Consider the following 15,975-nt stretch of genomic DNA (forward strand, 5'->3'; position numbering starts at 1 on the left):
AATACTGACAAACTCTGTGGCGAGGAGCTGACCACGGAGGTAAAGACGGCCGCATCACCACCCCCTGGAGCACTTGTCTCCAGACTTCCTCCCACGCAGATGCAAGAGCTCTTTAGCCCAATGCACCTCGGCGGCGGCTCCAGGCTGATCCCTGTGCTCTGGGAGCTTCCTGAGGGCTGCGGTGCGCCGCGCACTCATATTCACCAAGTGGCCCCATGCCATTAACGACTCTGATAAATAATTCCACCATCACGGCCCCAGAGCCGGAGTAAAAAGCAGAAAGCACGAGGTCAAGTGTCTCCACTGGAATTACATTTGGTAAATCGATGTTTCTATTAACCACCCGCAATCACTGCGAGGCTGGCAGGGAACGGTCACTCCAAACAGCTGGTAACGTCTGTGTCCCGGGAAGTTTTAGGACGAATTCAGACAGGCCACCTTAATATAAAGGTGCCTTTTCTTCTACTAGTGAGGAAAACAAGAACAGGACTTTCTCAAACATGGGGAGACAATCTTTTTTTTTTTTTTTCTTCTTCAATGGTAGGTCTTCGTATATATGGAGTTGGCTTTTTTTCTCTTTTTTCCCTTCTGCTGCTGAGGATTGCGAGGGCCTCACACCTGCTAAGCATGTACTCTACCACAGAGCTATAGCCCCTGCCATTTAACTGGCACTCTATACAGCCAACTGACAGATAATTAAACCTTAAAAGTATGTCCTCTGTATTCTCCTTGGGAAAATGAAACATTAATACTATAATATCATAGGCTTTATTTTAATTAAATCATATTTTAGCTGTAAAGACTTTCCCCTTTGGTTCAAAAAAAAAATGACAGAAAACGTGTAGGATGCTTAAAATAAAAGGGCATGCTTCTACTGTGATTGACTACTTAAAAAAATCGACTGTCTTACTGTTCCTTATTTATTAAATACACCCAACGTCACATTCTCCACAGAGGAAGCAGCTCAGAAGGACACAGGCCAGCGGCGGCCAGGCTGCCGACCAAGGCCTGAGGGCCAGATGTATCTCGCCTTCTTGGAGGACAGGGAGCCGCAGCTGATGCAGGTTATGAAGGTCGGCCTTAAGGTGAAAACATATTACACCCAGAATCATCCTTTGAAATCCCTTGAAGTTACCCGGAGGTAGCGCAAGGTCATATATGTATAGGTCTGGAAAATTATGATTATGTTCACGAAAGTTTGGGAGTTGCTGAACCAAATTAACAAAAGGATAAAAGAAAAGGCTTCCGAGGTGGCTGAGCATTCAGCCCCTCTGCCTTCCTGCCTTCCCGGGCACACGGCAGCCTGTCTGAACAGAACATCTATGTTCTAGCACCTCCTTCCCTACTCTACCTTCTAACGGATCACCTGATACCTGTACCGAGAGCTGCAGAATTTAGCAAAGGCAGAGAGAGGTGTAGACAGCGGAGAATGGGGGAGAGAGAAATGTCAGAGGGGAAGTAGAGAGGCATCCCTTAAAGAGCCAAGTCGCTGACGAGGGGCAAAGGAGAAGCAGGTAGGAAGGAAGAGGGTGGTGAGGTGGCCAGGCGGGAGCTCATGGGCAGCGGTCACAGGACAGCGGAGAGGCCTGGGGAGCGCCGTCTACCAGCATCCTCAGCAGCGGGGCCAGCTCACGCTCTGAGCCGATCAACAGCAGAACTCAACGCCCCCGTGATCACCCTGGTCCAAGCTATCATCGGCTCACGCCAGGACCTGCGACAGGTCTGTCTCTCCTCTTGGGGCTCCAGGGTGCACTTTCCTCTGGGGCAGTGGAGGAATTCTTTCATCCTAAACCTGGCCACAGTGGCCCTGACGCCGGCTCACTTCGGACTCCCTGTGCAGAATCCCAGGCAGCTTCCCTCGGCTCCCGCCTTGGTCTCCTGCCTCTCCAATCCCCGCTCACCAGGTTCCGTCACAGTGTCCATCTCCCCGCACAGCCCGCTTCCTCCTCCACCTAGCCAAGGCCTCGCTGTATGTCAAGGGCGCAGCATTTAAAGAAGCCCCTTTCCTTGTGGAGTGGAGGAGAAGGTGGAGCAATCAGCCGGGTTGCCACTGGAATGGTCTGCCCCAAACTGCCCATGGTCTGAAGCTACCGGAGCACACACAGGTTCCAGGGTGGCCCAGGAGGATCTGATTTGTTGGCTCAGAAAAGTCCAGGATGCCTTCTGAGGATCTGGCTTTGGAATATTAAGATACATAAGGAAGAGGACAGATCTGGAAGAGAAAATAATACGCACATCTCTATTTGGAACCTGCGGTGGATGGAGAGTTTCTAAGGGCCTGGGCTCACAAGGGTCATCTGCAGTCTCTTGGTCACCTCTGCAGCTGCAGGCGTAGGTGACCCCGGCCGGCTGGCTCACGACTCAGCACGCCTGCCGAGGGAGCCGCACCTGCCGGCCAGGGCCCTCCTATGATGTGACTCTCAGAGACGCGAGGCCACGCCGTGAGCCCCGGCGTCACCCTGAGCAGCAGCACGCTTCTCTGTGTAGACGGCGATCTCCGTACCCGCGCCCTGGTGCTGAGAGCGCAAACGAGGGACCGACACCGGCCGCCGGCGCTTCACACCCACTGAATCGCGAGTAGAGAAACACGGCGCTTTCGTTAACTGAGTTCTTTTCTTTGGCAAGTGCATTTGCTTCCCTCTCTCCATTCTAAATTTCTTTTTTCTTTTTGTCTAGTGAGCACTGAGATATCTATTTATATTTTAAAGCAAAATTGGAAAAAAGATGAAAGTTCCGTGACGTCTACTTGTTTGTTCACTACACCCCCATGGCTACACACTTATTATGTCTGGGTAGTAGATAACATCTTACTATACAGTAAATACGAATTGGCAAGATATAATGTCTTCAGTTTTAAAACTGTACTCAATATGTGATGGCTTCTGCTACAGATTCATAATAGATCCTTGTCTCTGCTTAGTCAAATATATCTTAGCTATAAAAATAAGTGTAGAGGTTGGGAGTGTAGCTCAGTGGTAGAATGTGCACTTAGCTTGTGTGAGGCTCAGGGTTTAATCCACAGCACGCACGCGCGCACACACACACACACACACACACACACACACACACACACAAAGCCAGGCATGGTGGCACACACTTGGAATCCTAGCAATTAGGAGGCTGAGACAGGAGGATTACTGTTCTTGGCCAGCACCAGCCCTCCACAACTAAATCAGACCCTGTTTCAAAATAAAGAATAAAAAATAGGGCTGGGGGTGTAGCTCAGGAGGTTGAATGCCCCTGGGCTCCATCCCCAGCACTGGGAAAAAAAAAAAAAAAGGTTGAGTCTATATTTCTTTCAGCCCTATAATCTGTCCTCTGAAGTAGCCATTCAGACTTACTCTCATAAGTTGTGGAGTCTGCCTGAGCCATCTTGTAAAAGAAAAAAAAAGTATAAATTTAATTGAATAATTACACTCTAACTTTTCTCCTTTAAAAAGGAGGGCCCAGTGGTGTACGCCTGTAGCGTACGCCTGTAATCTCAGTATTTGAGAGGCTAAGACCGAAATATCATAGGTTCAAGGTCAGTCTCAGCAACTTATAGAGACTCTGCTAAAAAAAAAAGGGGGGGGGTTGGAGGTATAGCTCAAAGGTAGAATGCCCACAGGTGAATTGAACTGGCAAGATATAATGTCTTCAGTTTTAAAACTGTGCTCAATAAAAGATGGTTTCTGTTACAGATTCATAATTCTCAGTACTATGGAAAAATAACTTAAAAAAAAGTAAAAGGTACCACTAATTAAAACCATTAAAGCCATGAGGCTCCCTCCTTAAGACTGAACTGACAGTCTGCTTTGACTGCACTGGAGAAAGTACAATAGGCTACGAAGAGAGTGAAGGGCCGTGTCTAAGGGCCATCCTATACCACCAACTACGTACGTACGCGGGGCCCTTTCTGTGGGCGCCCTCATTCTAAAGGAGGACATGATTTCACTGAGGAAAACAAGGACGTAGAAACTTCAGATCATTAGAAACTCAACCTGTGATGTGACCGGTGGGTGGCAAGAGCATCTTTTAGCTTTGGGGACGGGTGACAGAGATGCATTCACCTCTCAACAACAACTTGACTCCGATAAAAGCACTCTGACCATTTCTAAACGTCTGACACATACCTTTACTTATGGCTCAACAGGAGGAAGTAAAATATCAGGAGATCTGAGGTTTCAGGTTACATTCATTAAGAAATGGATGCCGAAAACAGGATTCAGAATAATGTTTAGACTTATCTGACAATCTACATTTGTTTCCGTTCCTTAATGTGCATGACTGTTTGATCCACAAGTGTTACCCTAATAAATTTTAAGCTTCATGAGGGCACTGCCAGAAACATGAAGAGTGGACCCACTAATTTAGAATAGTCAGTGGGCGTGGTGGCGCACACTTGTAATCCCAGCCCTTGGGAGGCTGAGACAGGAGGATTGCGCAGGTTTGAAGCCAGCCTCAGCTACTTAGTGAGGCTCTCAGCTACTTAGTGTGATCCTGTTTCCAAACAAAGTATAAAATAGGTCTGGGAGTGTAGCCTGGAGGTAGAAAAGCCCCTGGGTTCCATCCCCAGTAAAACACACACATACACACACACACACACACACACACACACACACACACACACATCATAGTAAACCATTTGGCACTTTTTATCCTTCTAGGATTATTAGAAAAAAATATATATATATGATTCAAAAAATATTTTAAAAGGCTGGTTTAGAGGTCTCCAGGAAGTAAAATGTTTAATTATTAACCATTAGTGATATTAAAATATTTATGTGCCTTTTAGTTCTGCTTAATTGAATTTGGTGGAGAGGAGAGTAATGGAGGTAGTTACTTTACTTGGTATTTAACAGCATTTTCAGTTTGATCTGAAAAAAATGTTTCAGACATATTCTTTGGAAAACCTTATATGGATTTGTCTGAAAATCACTTGGGTTAATGCAATTTTTTTTTTTATCTCCAGCCACCACGAGACAAAAAAAATGCCTTGAAATTATATTTCATAAGAAAATCTATAGTAAAAGTTAATCTCACACACACAAAAAAACCCCTGCAAATCATAGATCCATCATCCTCAGTGTTTTCTATTGCCTTTTATTTAGAAGCAAAAAGTACTGCAGGTCCATACCAGTCTGTCCTCTTGATCTGCTCTACACAGATCAGGCTGAAGGTCCAGATAATGCTTCAAGATGGACATGCAAAGAATGTTCTAGAATGTGAAAGAGAATTCTATTCATGATTTTACCTGATCTGTCCTCGAACCAGAGGCCTGTTTTTTGTTCTATTCATGTTCGAGTCAAAGGGCACCTCGAAGAACTGTGAAGAGAATGGAAAAAAAAAAGATTAAATATAATATGAAACAATTCTTCTGCTTTAGTACTGAAAAATTGTCCACAGTAAACTTCATTTTAATGTCGACAGCATGAATCAATACTGTGGTGCTTCTAGAAGAAAAATTCTCTGGGGGAGACAAATTTTAGAAAGGAAACGAGCTTTCTCAGCATTATCTATTTTTATTCATTTGAAGCCTGCTTGCTAAATCTACAGCAATATCCCTCAGATCCACTGTTTCAGGTTTAAAGCTGTGAGGTCAGAATCCTCTAACCTATCTCAAAACTCGTGACCCAAGCAAGAACCACTGGGTTACAGAAGAGTCATTAAGATCTCAGCTGAAACCGCACGTGCCTGCCGCGTCAGACTGGGATTGGCAGCCATCACAGTGGACCTGGGCCGGTTCTAGGTGATGCCAGCATCCTTCCCAGCACGACCCTTCACTCCCAAAGCATCCCAGCGTGGACAAAAGATTGGCCCCGTCGCTCCCACAATGACAGATTAACAGTTTCTGTAGTTTTCCTATTAAAAGACAAGGTCCAAGGATCATTATGACTCCTTTTCTAAAGCCTCGACAAACCGCCCGATCTGTCCTCAAATCTGTCTCTTTCGGCTCCACAGAATGCTCTTAATAGAGTGCTATTATTGAGAATATCTCCAGCCCCATGGCCTTGAGGCAGATCAGTAGAAGAAACAATAATTCCATGGAAGTTTTCGTCGCCCCCACCACGTTCCCTACCCGTTTCTGGAGTTGCTCCCAGAAAGAATGACTTGATGGTCAAATCCTATTAGTACGATAAGGGCTCTGAGAAATCCCCAAGTGCAGAAATCTAATTAATGTTGCTTAGCCAGTGTTTCCCAAACTCATTTGACCATGAAATCTTTGTTCAAGGAAAACATGTTTAACAGATTTCAGAAATGTCTGGTCCGAGTAAGTCCATGGGAGAGGAGTCATTTCTTCCCCGTGTTTGCACAAATCAGAGTTCTCGGCATGGGTTTTATAACATTAGAAAAACATACCATGAAAAGACATCGTCTAAGAGTAAGTAATGCTTTGCCTGGACTTTTACAAATCATAGACTAGCAGCTACTAACAAGTACATGTTAGAAAGAGGGAATTTTATTCTGAGCTATTTGAGAAGCTTGGGATTTCTCCTTAAATGTTAAGATACCCGGTCAGCTGTGTTCCCCTTAATTTTCTAAAAAGAACTGACGTATGTTTCCTTTCCCCTTATGCTCTGGTACCTGACTTGATTTTTTTCGCCACATCTTAGTCCTGAACACAATGGCATCTTCTAATACAGCTGCTGTTTCCCTCTCTCGTCTCCTTCAGCTTGCTGCTGTGGCATTACGTCAACGCTGCAGTTTTTTTCTGGGTGAAGACTCCCAGACACTGGTTTCCAGTAGCCCCGTCCTGGCGACTGGCTCTTAATGATGACCCGGCCACAGCTCACGTAGCCAATGGCCAGGTTATCTGGGGTTCTCAGGCCTTCGAACAAAACCATGCCACTAACAACTAATAGCACACCAACAACAACTACCACCATTCCCCCCAGCAGCATTGAGAGCGCACAGCTTAGATATGGTGACAGGACTAGTAGACATTCTCCTCCTGACGGCTAGCCTCTGTGATGGATGGACTATGCAGGTTACGCCTTTGACATCATTGTAAAAGGAAGCGCAAGCCGAGTGTTGGCTTTCGGAGCTCCCTGGCACTCCTGCAGCTCAACAATGCCGCTACAGTCATGGCGAGAAACTACATGTTAACTGAAATAAGCCAGACACAGAAGGATGGACACAGTGTGTTCTCCCTAATATGTGGAAGCTAGGCGAGGCAGCCTGAATTTGGAGTAGTGAGTACCAGGGGCTGGGGCAGGGGGAGGGGGAGGTGGGTAAAGAATAACACCAGGACACAGTCTCCCAGGAAGAGCATGTTCTACTGTTCTGCAGGACAGTGGGGAGATTCTACTTTATATTAATCTGTTATTTATTCTATGAAGACATGGAAGAGGAGCTGGAAGTCCCAGAGGTAACTGCTGCGGAGAGGGAGATGCCAGGTACCCATTTTGATCAGTATACGCTGCATGCAGGTGACAGCGCATCACACCGACACCCGTTAGTATGCACAATTAATACACACGGATAACACCTCTCTGGAGTTCTCTATTGCCAAACACACGACTTTTTTCTTTATAACAGTGACTAAATCTTAATTTTTTTTATTTTTGTGGTACTGGGGATGGACCCCAGGAGCATTCTACCTTTGAGCTACACCCCCAACTTTATTTTGTTTTTATTCTTTATTTTGAAACAGGGTCTCACTAAGTTACAGAGGGCTTCACTGAGTATTTGAGGTTGGCAGCAAATCTGTGATCCTCCTGTCTCAGCCTCCCAAGTACTGGAATTACAAGCGTGCACCACACGCCCAGCTAGATTAAGTCTTTAGAATTGGCTTTTTTTCCATTCTTTGGCCAACTATATTCAATTCATTACCAGGTCCTGAGACTTTGGACTTCACAGCAGGTCTTACACCTAACCCTCCTGGTACACACTACCACTGTCACTATTATGGAATCATGATTAAAAAATTCCATCAAATATATATGATGGTAAGCCGGGTGTGGTGGTGCACACTTGTAATCCCAGCATGTGGGAGGCAGAGACAGGACCGTGGTTCATAGCCAGCCTCAGCTACTTAGCGAAGCCCTTTGCAACTCAGTGAGACCCTGTTTCAAAATAAAGAATAAAAAATAGGGCAGGGGGTGTAGCTCGGAGGTAGAATGCCCCTGGGTTCCATCCCCAGGACTGATCTCCTCCAATGGACTCCGCAAAGCCCAAGCTCTTCACAAGCCACGTGTCTGAAGGCCACCTTCAACTGGTCCCCTTGGGGATCCCGATCTTATCACTCTCTTTATTTCTGTCCCCTCGTCATTGTCTCATGAACACAGCGAAGTCTCTAAGAGAGCTGGAGTCCAATTCTGAGGCCGGAGAATACACTTGGTACCTGGAGCCTTAGTTCCCTCAGCAGCAAATTGGAACAACCTTCTGTCAAAGTTGCCAAGAGCTCAGAAAGTAGACGAGGATGCATCGTGGAGCCTCAGGTAAAGGGTTTCTGCTCACTGCTCACCTGCATCTGCGCCCAGCAGTTAGAACGATGCTCCTCAAATGTGCAGCTCACAAATCCCACCCGTCCTTCAAGGCTACGCTCAAATTTCCCCACCTGAACTGAAGCCTGAACCCCTGACATGTGTGATTCCTTTCCAAGTTCCACGCCCAAGGTGACTGCTGGAACCACGGACAGGTGCGTGGCTGCACCTTATGTGAATTCAGACTAACGTAAACAAAACCGACATACGTCAAGAATCGTGTAATCTAGGGCTAGGGACACAGCTCGGGGCAGAGCGCTTGCCTAGCATGTGTGAGGCCTTGGGTTCAGTCCCCCACACCAAAACCCAGAAGCAACAACAGCAAAAAGACTATGTAATCCAAAAGGTAGCAAATCAAGTCGATACATCTGTTTATGACTTCTAAACCTTGCACGGTCAGCCTGGTTGGTAAGTAAAAGTACAAATTACCCATCCTTAGGCTCAATCTTTCCCCCTTTGAATAGAATCTTGTCAAAGTATAATCAACATGTGATAACCTGCATATATTTTAAAGTATAGAATCTGTAAGTTTTGCCTTATGTCTACACTCCCCACAACTGGTCCAGATGTGATGGTCCACACCTGTAATCCCAGCCTTGTGGGAATCTGAGGCAGGAGGATTGCTAACTTTGAGGTCAGCTTTGGTAACTTAGTGAGACCTTGTCAAAATAAATAGGAAAAAGGGCTAGGAGTGCAGCTTGGTGGTAGAGTGGACCTGCGTTCAATCCCCAATACCACAAAAAACAAAACAAAACAAAAAAAGGATATTGACGTGTCCATCATCCCCCAAAGTTTGCCATGCCTCATTGGAGGTCCTCTTCTTCTGCAATTCCCACTCATTTCTTGTCCTTCGGCAGCCACTGAACCGCTATGTGTTCCTACAGGTTATTTGCATTTTCTAGGACTTTATGTAAATGGAATCATATAGTATGTGCTATTTTTGTCTGCTATTTTTTCCTTGACCACAAATAACTTTATCATTCATCATACGGCAGTGTGCCAATATTTATTCCTTTTTATTGCTGAGTTATATTCTACCATATGACAGTACCAAATTCGTATGTCTCTTTACTTGGTGAATATTTGGGTTTTGGATGGCTGTTTATATGCGTGTAATAGTTTTTGACTATAAAATGTTGCCATGGACATCCTTGTACATCTTTGTATGGACATATGCTTTTAACTCTCAAAAGTAAATAAATACACACGGATCAAATTAGTAGACAACTGTTTCAACGACTTAAGAAACTGCCAGACTGCTTCGCAAAGTGGCTGCGCCATTTTCTGTCCCCACGTTTTACATTCACGGCAGCGTCTGAGAGTTCCAGTGCCCCCCTTCACGAGCTAGTTCTGGGTCATCAACGGTCATAAGGAACTATGGCCCTTCAAGGCCTGCCAAGGACAAAAGGACACAGAGTGGCTAGCAGAGGGATTAGCTATGGGTGCCAGCTGAGTCTGACCAGTTGCAGAAGCAGGGCATACAAGAATTAGGAGTATTTTTTTCTTATTTTGCTCTAACTTCAGTTGAATGTATAAACCAGATTTTTGATTCCTCTTTCCGATTCCCTTCCCATTTGATCTATGTCAATAGTATTGAGTCTCATGTGCAGGTGGGCTCATAATCTGGGAATTCTAAAGAAGCGTTTCATCTGGACGAAAGGCACTACCTTTTTTCCCACTACCTTTTTTCCCTCTGCCACAGACGGGAAGATGGCACCTGAGGTCCAGAATGCATGGACCAGGCTGCCATCGACCGGCAGCAGCTCTGGGTGCCTCGTGAACGCTTACATTTATCAGGACAGGCAACATCTGGGCAGAAATGCTAGGCTAAGACTTCTGGCTGGTTTCAGCGAGGGCCAGACACTCCCTCCGAGCTCACGGCACTTGATTCTGCTCTCTGTACATTTCTCTAATGTCTTCCAGTTAGCTGGCTGCTTTGGTTTAGATATTTAAACCACATTTCCAAAACACAAAGCGCAGTCATTTTAGATGAGACATTTAACCACTTTAACAGTTCTTTTACAAAACTTACATAGGGCTGGCTTTAGCCTACTTGTATTTTTTTCCCTGTGCTTTGTAATATTTTTCCACCATGTTATCATTTCAGTTGGCTCTATTTCTAAAGCAGTCAAGTAAAAAAAAAAAAAAAATCTTGCTACTTGTGTTGAAAATGAAAGACAAATGTTGTAATACCCGCTCTTAGAATGTGTCTTGCCCTTTTTCATAGACGGTCATTCCTCGGTGTCTGAGAAGGATTGGTTCCAGGACTCCCTGCAGATCCCACGATCTGCAGACGCTTGGTCTCTTACACAATACGGCCAAGTATTTGCTCTAATGCACGAGCGACCTCCTGAGTACTTGAAATCTTCTCTAGAGACTTAGAGTACCTAATGCAATGTAAATGCCGCCGCCTGGATGGCTGTTATGCTGTATGGCTTAGGGAATAATGACAACAAGAAAAAAAAGTCTGCACAGACACACTTCTTGTTTTCAAGCACTTTCAATCTTCATGGTTCAGTTTATGTGTGGAGAACCAGAGGACCAGAACGCCGACCGAACCCTTGTCGCTTCCAAGAACACTGAAGGTCATGTGTGATGGTGAACGCACGCTGGACCCTGCCCAGGTCACACGGATGCTCGGGGGCTGGGTCTGCGCGGCAGTGGGCCCTCTTTCTAGAAGGCTCTGCTCTTGGTCACCAGTGGCCAAATGACCCAGTACTCCAACCCGCTCCCAGATACAGCCACTGGTGCATTGAGTGGAGATCTGATCCAGTCCAGCCAACCAAGCCTTTTCCTGGGATATTATAAACCAAATGCCTGGGAAAATATGCCCGCCTTTCTCCTAGCTGCCTGTGCGGAGGATTGAGATACAAGGAAAGTGGAGGAGAGACCTGGCACTGACTCCCGTGGAGGCCGCCTCCAATACCCTCGCCTCGGCCCTACCCAGTTTAAGTTAAGCCTACACGGGGTCATGTCTTTTGCGTCAGTATCCTAATCATGAAGACTCAAAGTTCCAAACATTAAAGTAATAAACACATTGCACAGAAATGAAGAAATACCCGCTTTCACCCTCGGCAAACAATTTATTTTCTAAGTTATGCTTTCAAGATATGTTTCTTTAGGCCTCTTTTCGTCATAAAAACCCACCAATCCTTTGGACTTTTTTTTTTTTTGGGGGGGTGGGGGTAATGGGAGTTGAGCCTTGAGATGTTCGACCTCCAGGCTACACCCCCAGCTCTTTTTATGTTTTTATTTTGAATCAAGGTCTACTTAAGTTGCTGAGAGTGGCCTCGAACTTGCAGTCCTCCTGTCTCAGCCTGAGTCCTGGGATTGCAGGTGTGCGCCATCACACCTGGCTCTCTGAACTCTTTATTTTAAACTCCTCCTTTCTTCTTCAGGCTCACTGTCTCTTTCCCTCTGTCCTGGTCAAGGTCAGTCACAACCAATTCCCAGGGCCCACCGCCTGGCAATCCCAGGCTCTCGCTCAGGGCTGTAAATGGCAGAAACACTACATTAAGTAGCCCAAAAGACATGGGGCTTTGCCGCCTCTCACGCCTGCCTTGCACCTGCTCTCAGGAATGATGGGGTTCTGGGTTTCAAAGGATGCCATCATAATTCTGGCTTTTCCTTTCATTTGGATATATGTGGCTTGCTCCCGTAGGCATGCCCTTTTCCATGAAGTAATGCCTGCCTTCCATCCTCCTACCAGCCCTACAGAAGCTGCATTTCTTCATTGTATTTTAATTCTTGGTACTGGGGATTGAATCCAGGAGCACTGTACCCTGAGCTCCACCCCCAGTTCGTTCGTTCTTTCTTTCTTTCTTTCTTTCTTTCTTTCTTTCTTTCTTTCTTTCTTTTTTTTTGAAACAAGGTCTCATTAGGTTGCTGAGGCTGCCTTGAAACTGTGATTCTCTTGTCTCAGCTTCCCAAGCACTGAGGTTACAAGTGTACAAGCCACCATACATGGCTTTTCAGAGAGGTTGTTTCTTGACAGTTCACGAAAGAAGTCCAGAATCATCATGGCCGTGCATTTGTGAGGCTAAGGGGTGAGGGGACCACCCTGTGAGCATGGGGATGGGGACCGTCAAGAGACACGATGGTCTGGAGGCTGAGACTGGAGGATCGTGGTTCGCGGACAGCCTCAGCTACTTAGTGATGCCCTTTGCAACTCAGTGAGACCCTGTTTCAAAATAAAGAATAAAAAATAGGGCAGGGGGTGGAGCTTGGAAGTTGAAGGCCCCTGGGTTCCATCCCCAGACCCGCAAAAAAAAAAAAAAAAAAAAAAAAAAAAAAGAGAGAGACAGGATGGCACAGTATGCTCACACAAACCACACACACTCATTTCCCTGTCGGAAAGAAAATTCTATTAACAGATGAAAGTGAGAAGGTGTTAGGCAGAAAGATGCTATGAAATGATGTATTCCACACTGTAGGGCTAAGAACCCCAAGTCATTTCATTTCATACACATTATACCTACAAAATAACTCGCCAAGAGAGTAGCAAGGGTATTCCTAGTTTAAGTATCTGAAGGGTATTAGTCAATGTACAGAATACACATTTATATTAATCTGTCTCATAATCAGTTGGGGAATCAATTTAATAGTTCTATTCAGTATAGTAGTAACTAGATCATCTTTTGTTCTCGTAGTCATACAATAAAGATCCTGTTATACAAATGGACAAGTATCTATCAGATGTATATAATGAGCTTCATGCTTTTCCACTGTACTATGGCTTTATATTAGTAGCTAATTATTATTAATAGAAATCGTTTTCATGCAAAGATAAAATATACTTATTAATTCTTCAAAAAGAAAATACGTATTTGCGATACTACTGAATTTTGCAAACTAAAGTGGCCTAGATAAAAAATGTGGACAGGAATCTAAATTACAAACTTGAGCCAAGTCAGAGTGTACACACTTATTGTACAAACTTACTTGCACAATGATTAACTGTGACCTAAGAAAAAAGGAGACGTATTTATTCTAGAGAAGTTTGTAAGGTGGGTTCAGAAAGCACGGAATTTGATAAGGAGCTGCAAGGTTTTCCCCCGCCTCCATGAGTAAGGAGAACAACATTCTTCTGAAGACCCAACAGAAAAACAAACATGTCAGCCCTGTCGAGTTCGTTTCTCCATCCATCTTCTCGAAGCTATCAACAAGTGTTTGTCATTCCAATATAGCTCACAGCTTCCAAAGTCCAAGATAGTAATCTCAATCAATCTCAGACCAAGTTAAAAGGAAGGTTAAAAAAATATAAAATAAAGCACAGAGTACCTTACCCAACAGGAGTCTACATACCATTACTTTCAGATTACCTATCGGCTAAGACACCCAGTCGGCCATTGCTCTTTCCTGGTTACCAATGTTCTATTGCCTTACCTAGAATAAACAAATTAAGGCTCATTCTCATTGATTTTTGCCCCCACAAGGCATTTGAAACAGGGAATGTGTGCGCGCTCTGGCATTCATCAGAAGTGGCTTTTTCATCCAACGTGGTGACTGGGGCAATGTTCTTGTCTAAACAGGTTACTCAAGCTGTCTCTCATTAAGGCATATTTTAAAGCTTCATCCCTAAAGGAAAAAATAAAGTCTAAAAGGTCACCTAGCACTTATTAGAACCAAAGCAGCACATCCTATAAGTTAAAAAAAAAAAGTCAGAAGAAAGTCACACTGGTTTTGCCTAACTTCAAGAATCTCTGCTATGAAATTGACCCTTTGCTCCTGCCAGAAGATGTCGATATGATGTAAACACTGCTTTATGGAAGAAAAAAAGAAAGGGAAAGAAATAAAAATATTTATAATACTGTCTCTGAGTATTAAGAGGTAGGGTGATTAGTAATCTTTTATCTTTTTGTATTTTTCAATCGTCTATAAAGACCATGCATTTTCTATGTACTGAAAAAAAGTACTGAAAAAAATTCTACCTGCTACAAAATCTGGACAGTCCCTCTTCAAATTAACCAATAAAAAAATTACTAAACTGGCCGGGCGTGGTGGCGCACGCTTGTAATCCCCGCGCTTGGGAGGCGGAGACAGGAGGATCGCGCAGGTTTGAAGCCAGCCACGCTGGCGTAAGAGACCCTGTTTCAAAAATATAAAATAGGTCTGGGAGTGTAGCCTGGAGGTAGAAGGGCTTCCAGGAACCCCAGTACCACCAAAAAACAAAACAAAACAAAACAAAAAAAACTAAACTGATCTAATATAAAATCAACATTAATTGCACCAGAGCCAATTATAAACCCCTCTCCCATGAAAGGGTCACAGGAAGACAAAATAATGTTGCCCAGTATTTCTTAGACACATTTTCCTCAGCACCCCTTCCTAAATTCAGGCTATTTTATTCTGCCTGGAATGAACAGCCCCTAAGCTTCTTCTTTTATTTCCAGTATTGGTCACCCCTTTCCATCTTTTACATCAGAGTCAAAGTACTCTTAGATACACACCTGGTCAAGCTACTTTCAGCGTGGCCCTCGTCCGCGGCTGCCCACCGTTCCAGGGATGGAGTGTGATGCTCATGACCTCATCATACTCAACACTTTCTAAAGGACCTTCCCGTTACTCAGAGGACCAGCCACATCTGCAGTGCTCCCAGCCTGGCTCTTCACCGAGCCCGTGCCTGAGCCCAGCGCTCTGCTGGTGAACCGCTCTCCAGGAGCAGGGACCCACGGGTGGAGGTAATGGCCGTGGGCTCTCAGCACTCTGGGGCAGCCTCCCTGCATACCTCTCCACCTGGCCCTCTCAAGCACCTGGTGTCCCCCTACCCCTCCACCTTCAATCCAGGATCCGGATCCAGCCTCTGCTTTACTGAACACCCAGCCTCAAGCACGACAAGCCCGCGCTCCTGCACGCCGGCACTGCACCGCAAGGGCAGCCTCATCTCAGCGCCGCTCACACAGGCTTAGTCCCCTTACCCGGGTTGCGAAGCTCCTGCCCCGGGAAAAGTGCTTTGCCAGGCATCCCCGGGTGTTTTTAGCTGCATCACTCCCACCTACACCTAAATGTGCAGATCTCTCCTCATCCCGACCCCTCCTGCACATTCCACTCATTTCTCAACGGCATTAGCTGACTTAACTTGAGCACAGTGCTAGCGTTTGAGAAAGGAAGAAAAAAGGTCTTTCCCCCCAGGATACAGCAAGATTGGGGTTCACATCTCAGCATGCTTAGTAACAGGGGGTGTTCGGGGGTGGTGGTGGGGGGCCTTCTAAATCCCTAAATAAGCTCAAAGGCACCTCTAGTCTAACAGCTGCCAAAGGGCTATAAGATCCTCTTTACAATAAATATTTTAAAATTGCTTAATTATGAAGGCCAGTTCTGAACAACAACTAAATGTATTAAAGCCTACTAAAGTGTACTAATATGAGCGGACAAGACTGCAAATAAGAAAAAAAAAAAAAAAAAAAGGCCTTCCAAACTAGGGCTTAAGAGATTAAAACTCTTTTTCCTCAACTAATGCTACTTCCTTGTATCTAATACCTACATGCAAGGCAGTCATAATTAAGAAATC

The 15,975-nt window shown here is 45.0% G+C and overlaps 1 protein-coding gene across 1 annotated transcript in view; it reads right to left on the bottom strand.

The window, feature by feature from the left end:
- COX10 (cytochrome c oxidase assembly factor heme A:farnesyltransferase COX10) overlaps nucleotides 1-15,975 on the bottom strand; it is a gene marked incomplete at both ends in the record, with an annotated part of 126,498 nt that overhangs the window by 29,285 nt on the left and 81,238 nt on the right. Inside the window, one exon of the mRNA XM_080713937.1 lies at nucleotides 5,234-5,304. Within this exon, the coding sequence (XP_080570063.1) occupies nucleotides 5,234-5,304 (71 nt within the window). The remainder of the gene's footprint in view (nucleotides 1-5,233; nucleotides 5,305-15,975) is intronic.

Source organism: Muscardinus avellanarius (genome assembly GCF_963383645.1).
Source record: "Muscardinus avellanarius genome assembly, chromosome: 16".
Taxonomy (NCBI): domain Eukaryota; kingdom Metazoa; phylum Chordata; class Mammalia; order Rodentia; family Gliridae; genus Muscardinus; species Muscardinus avellanarius.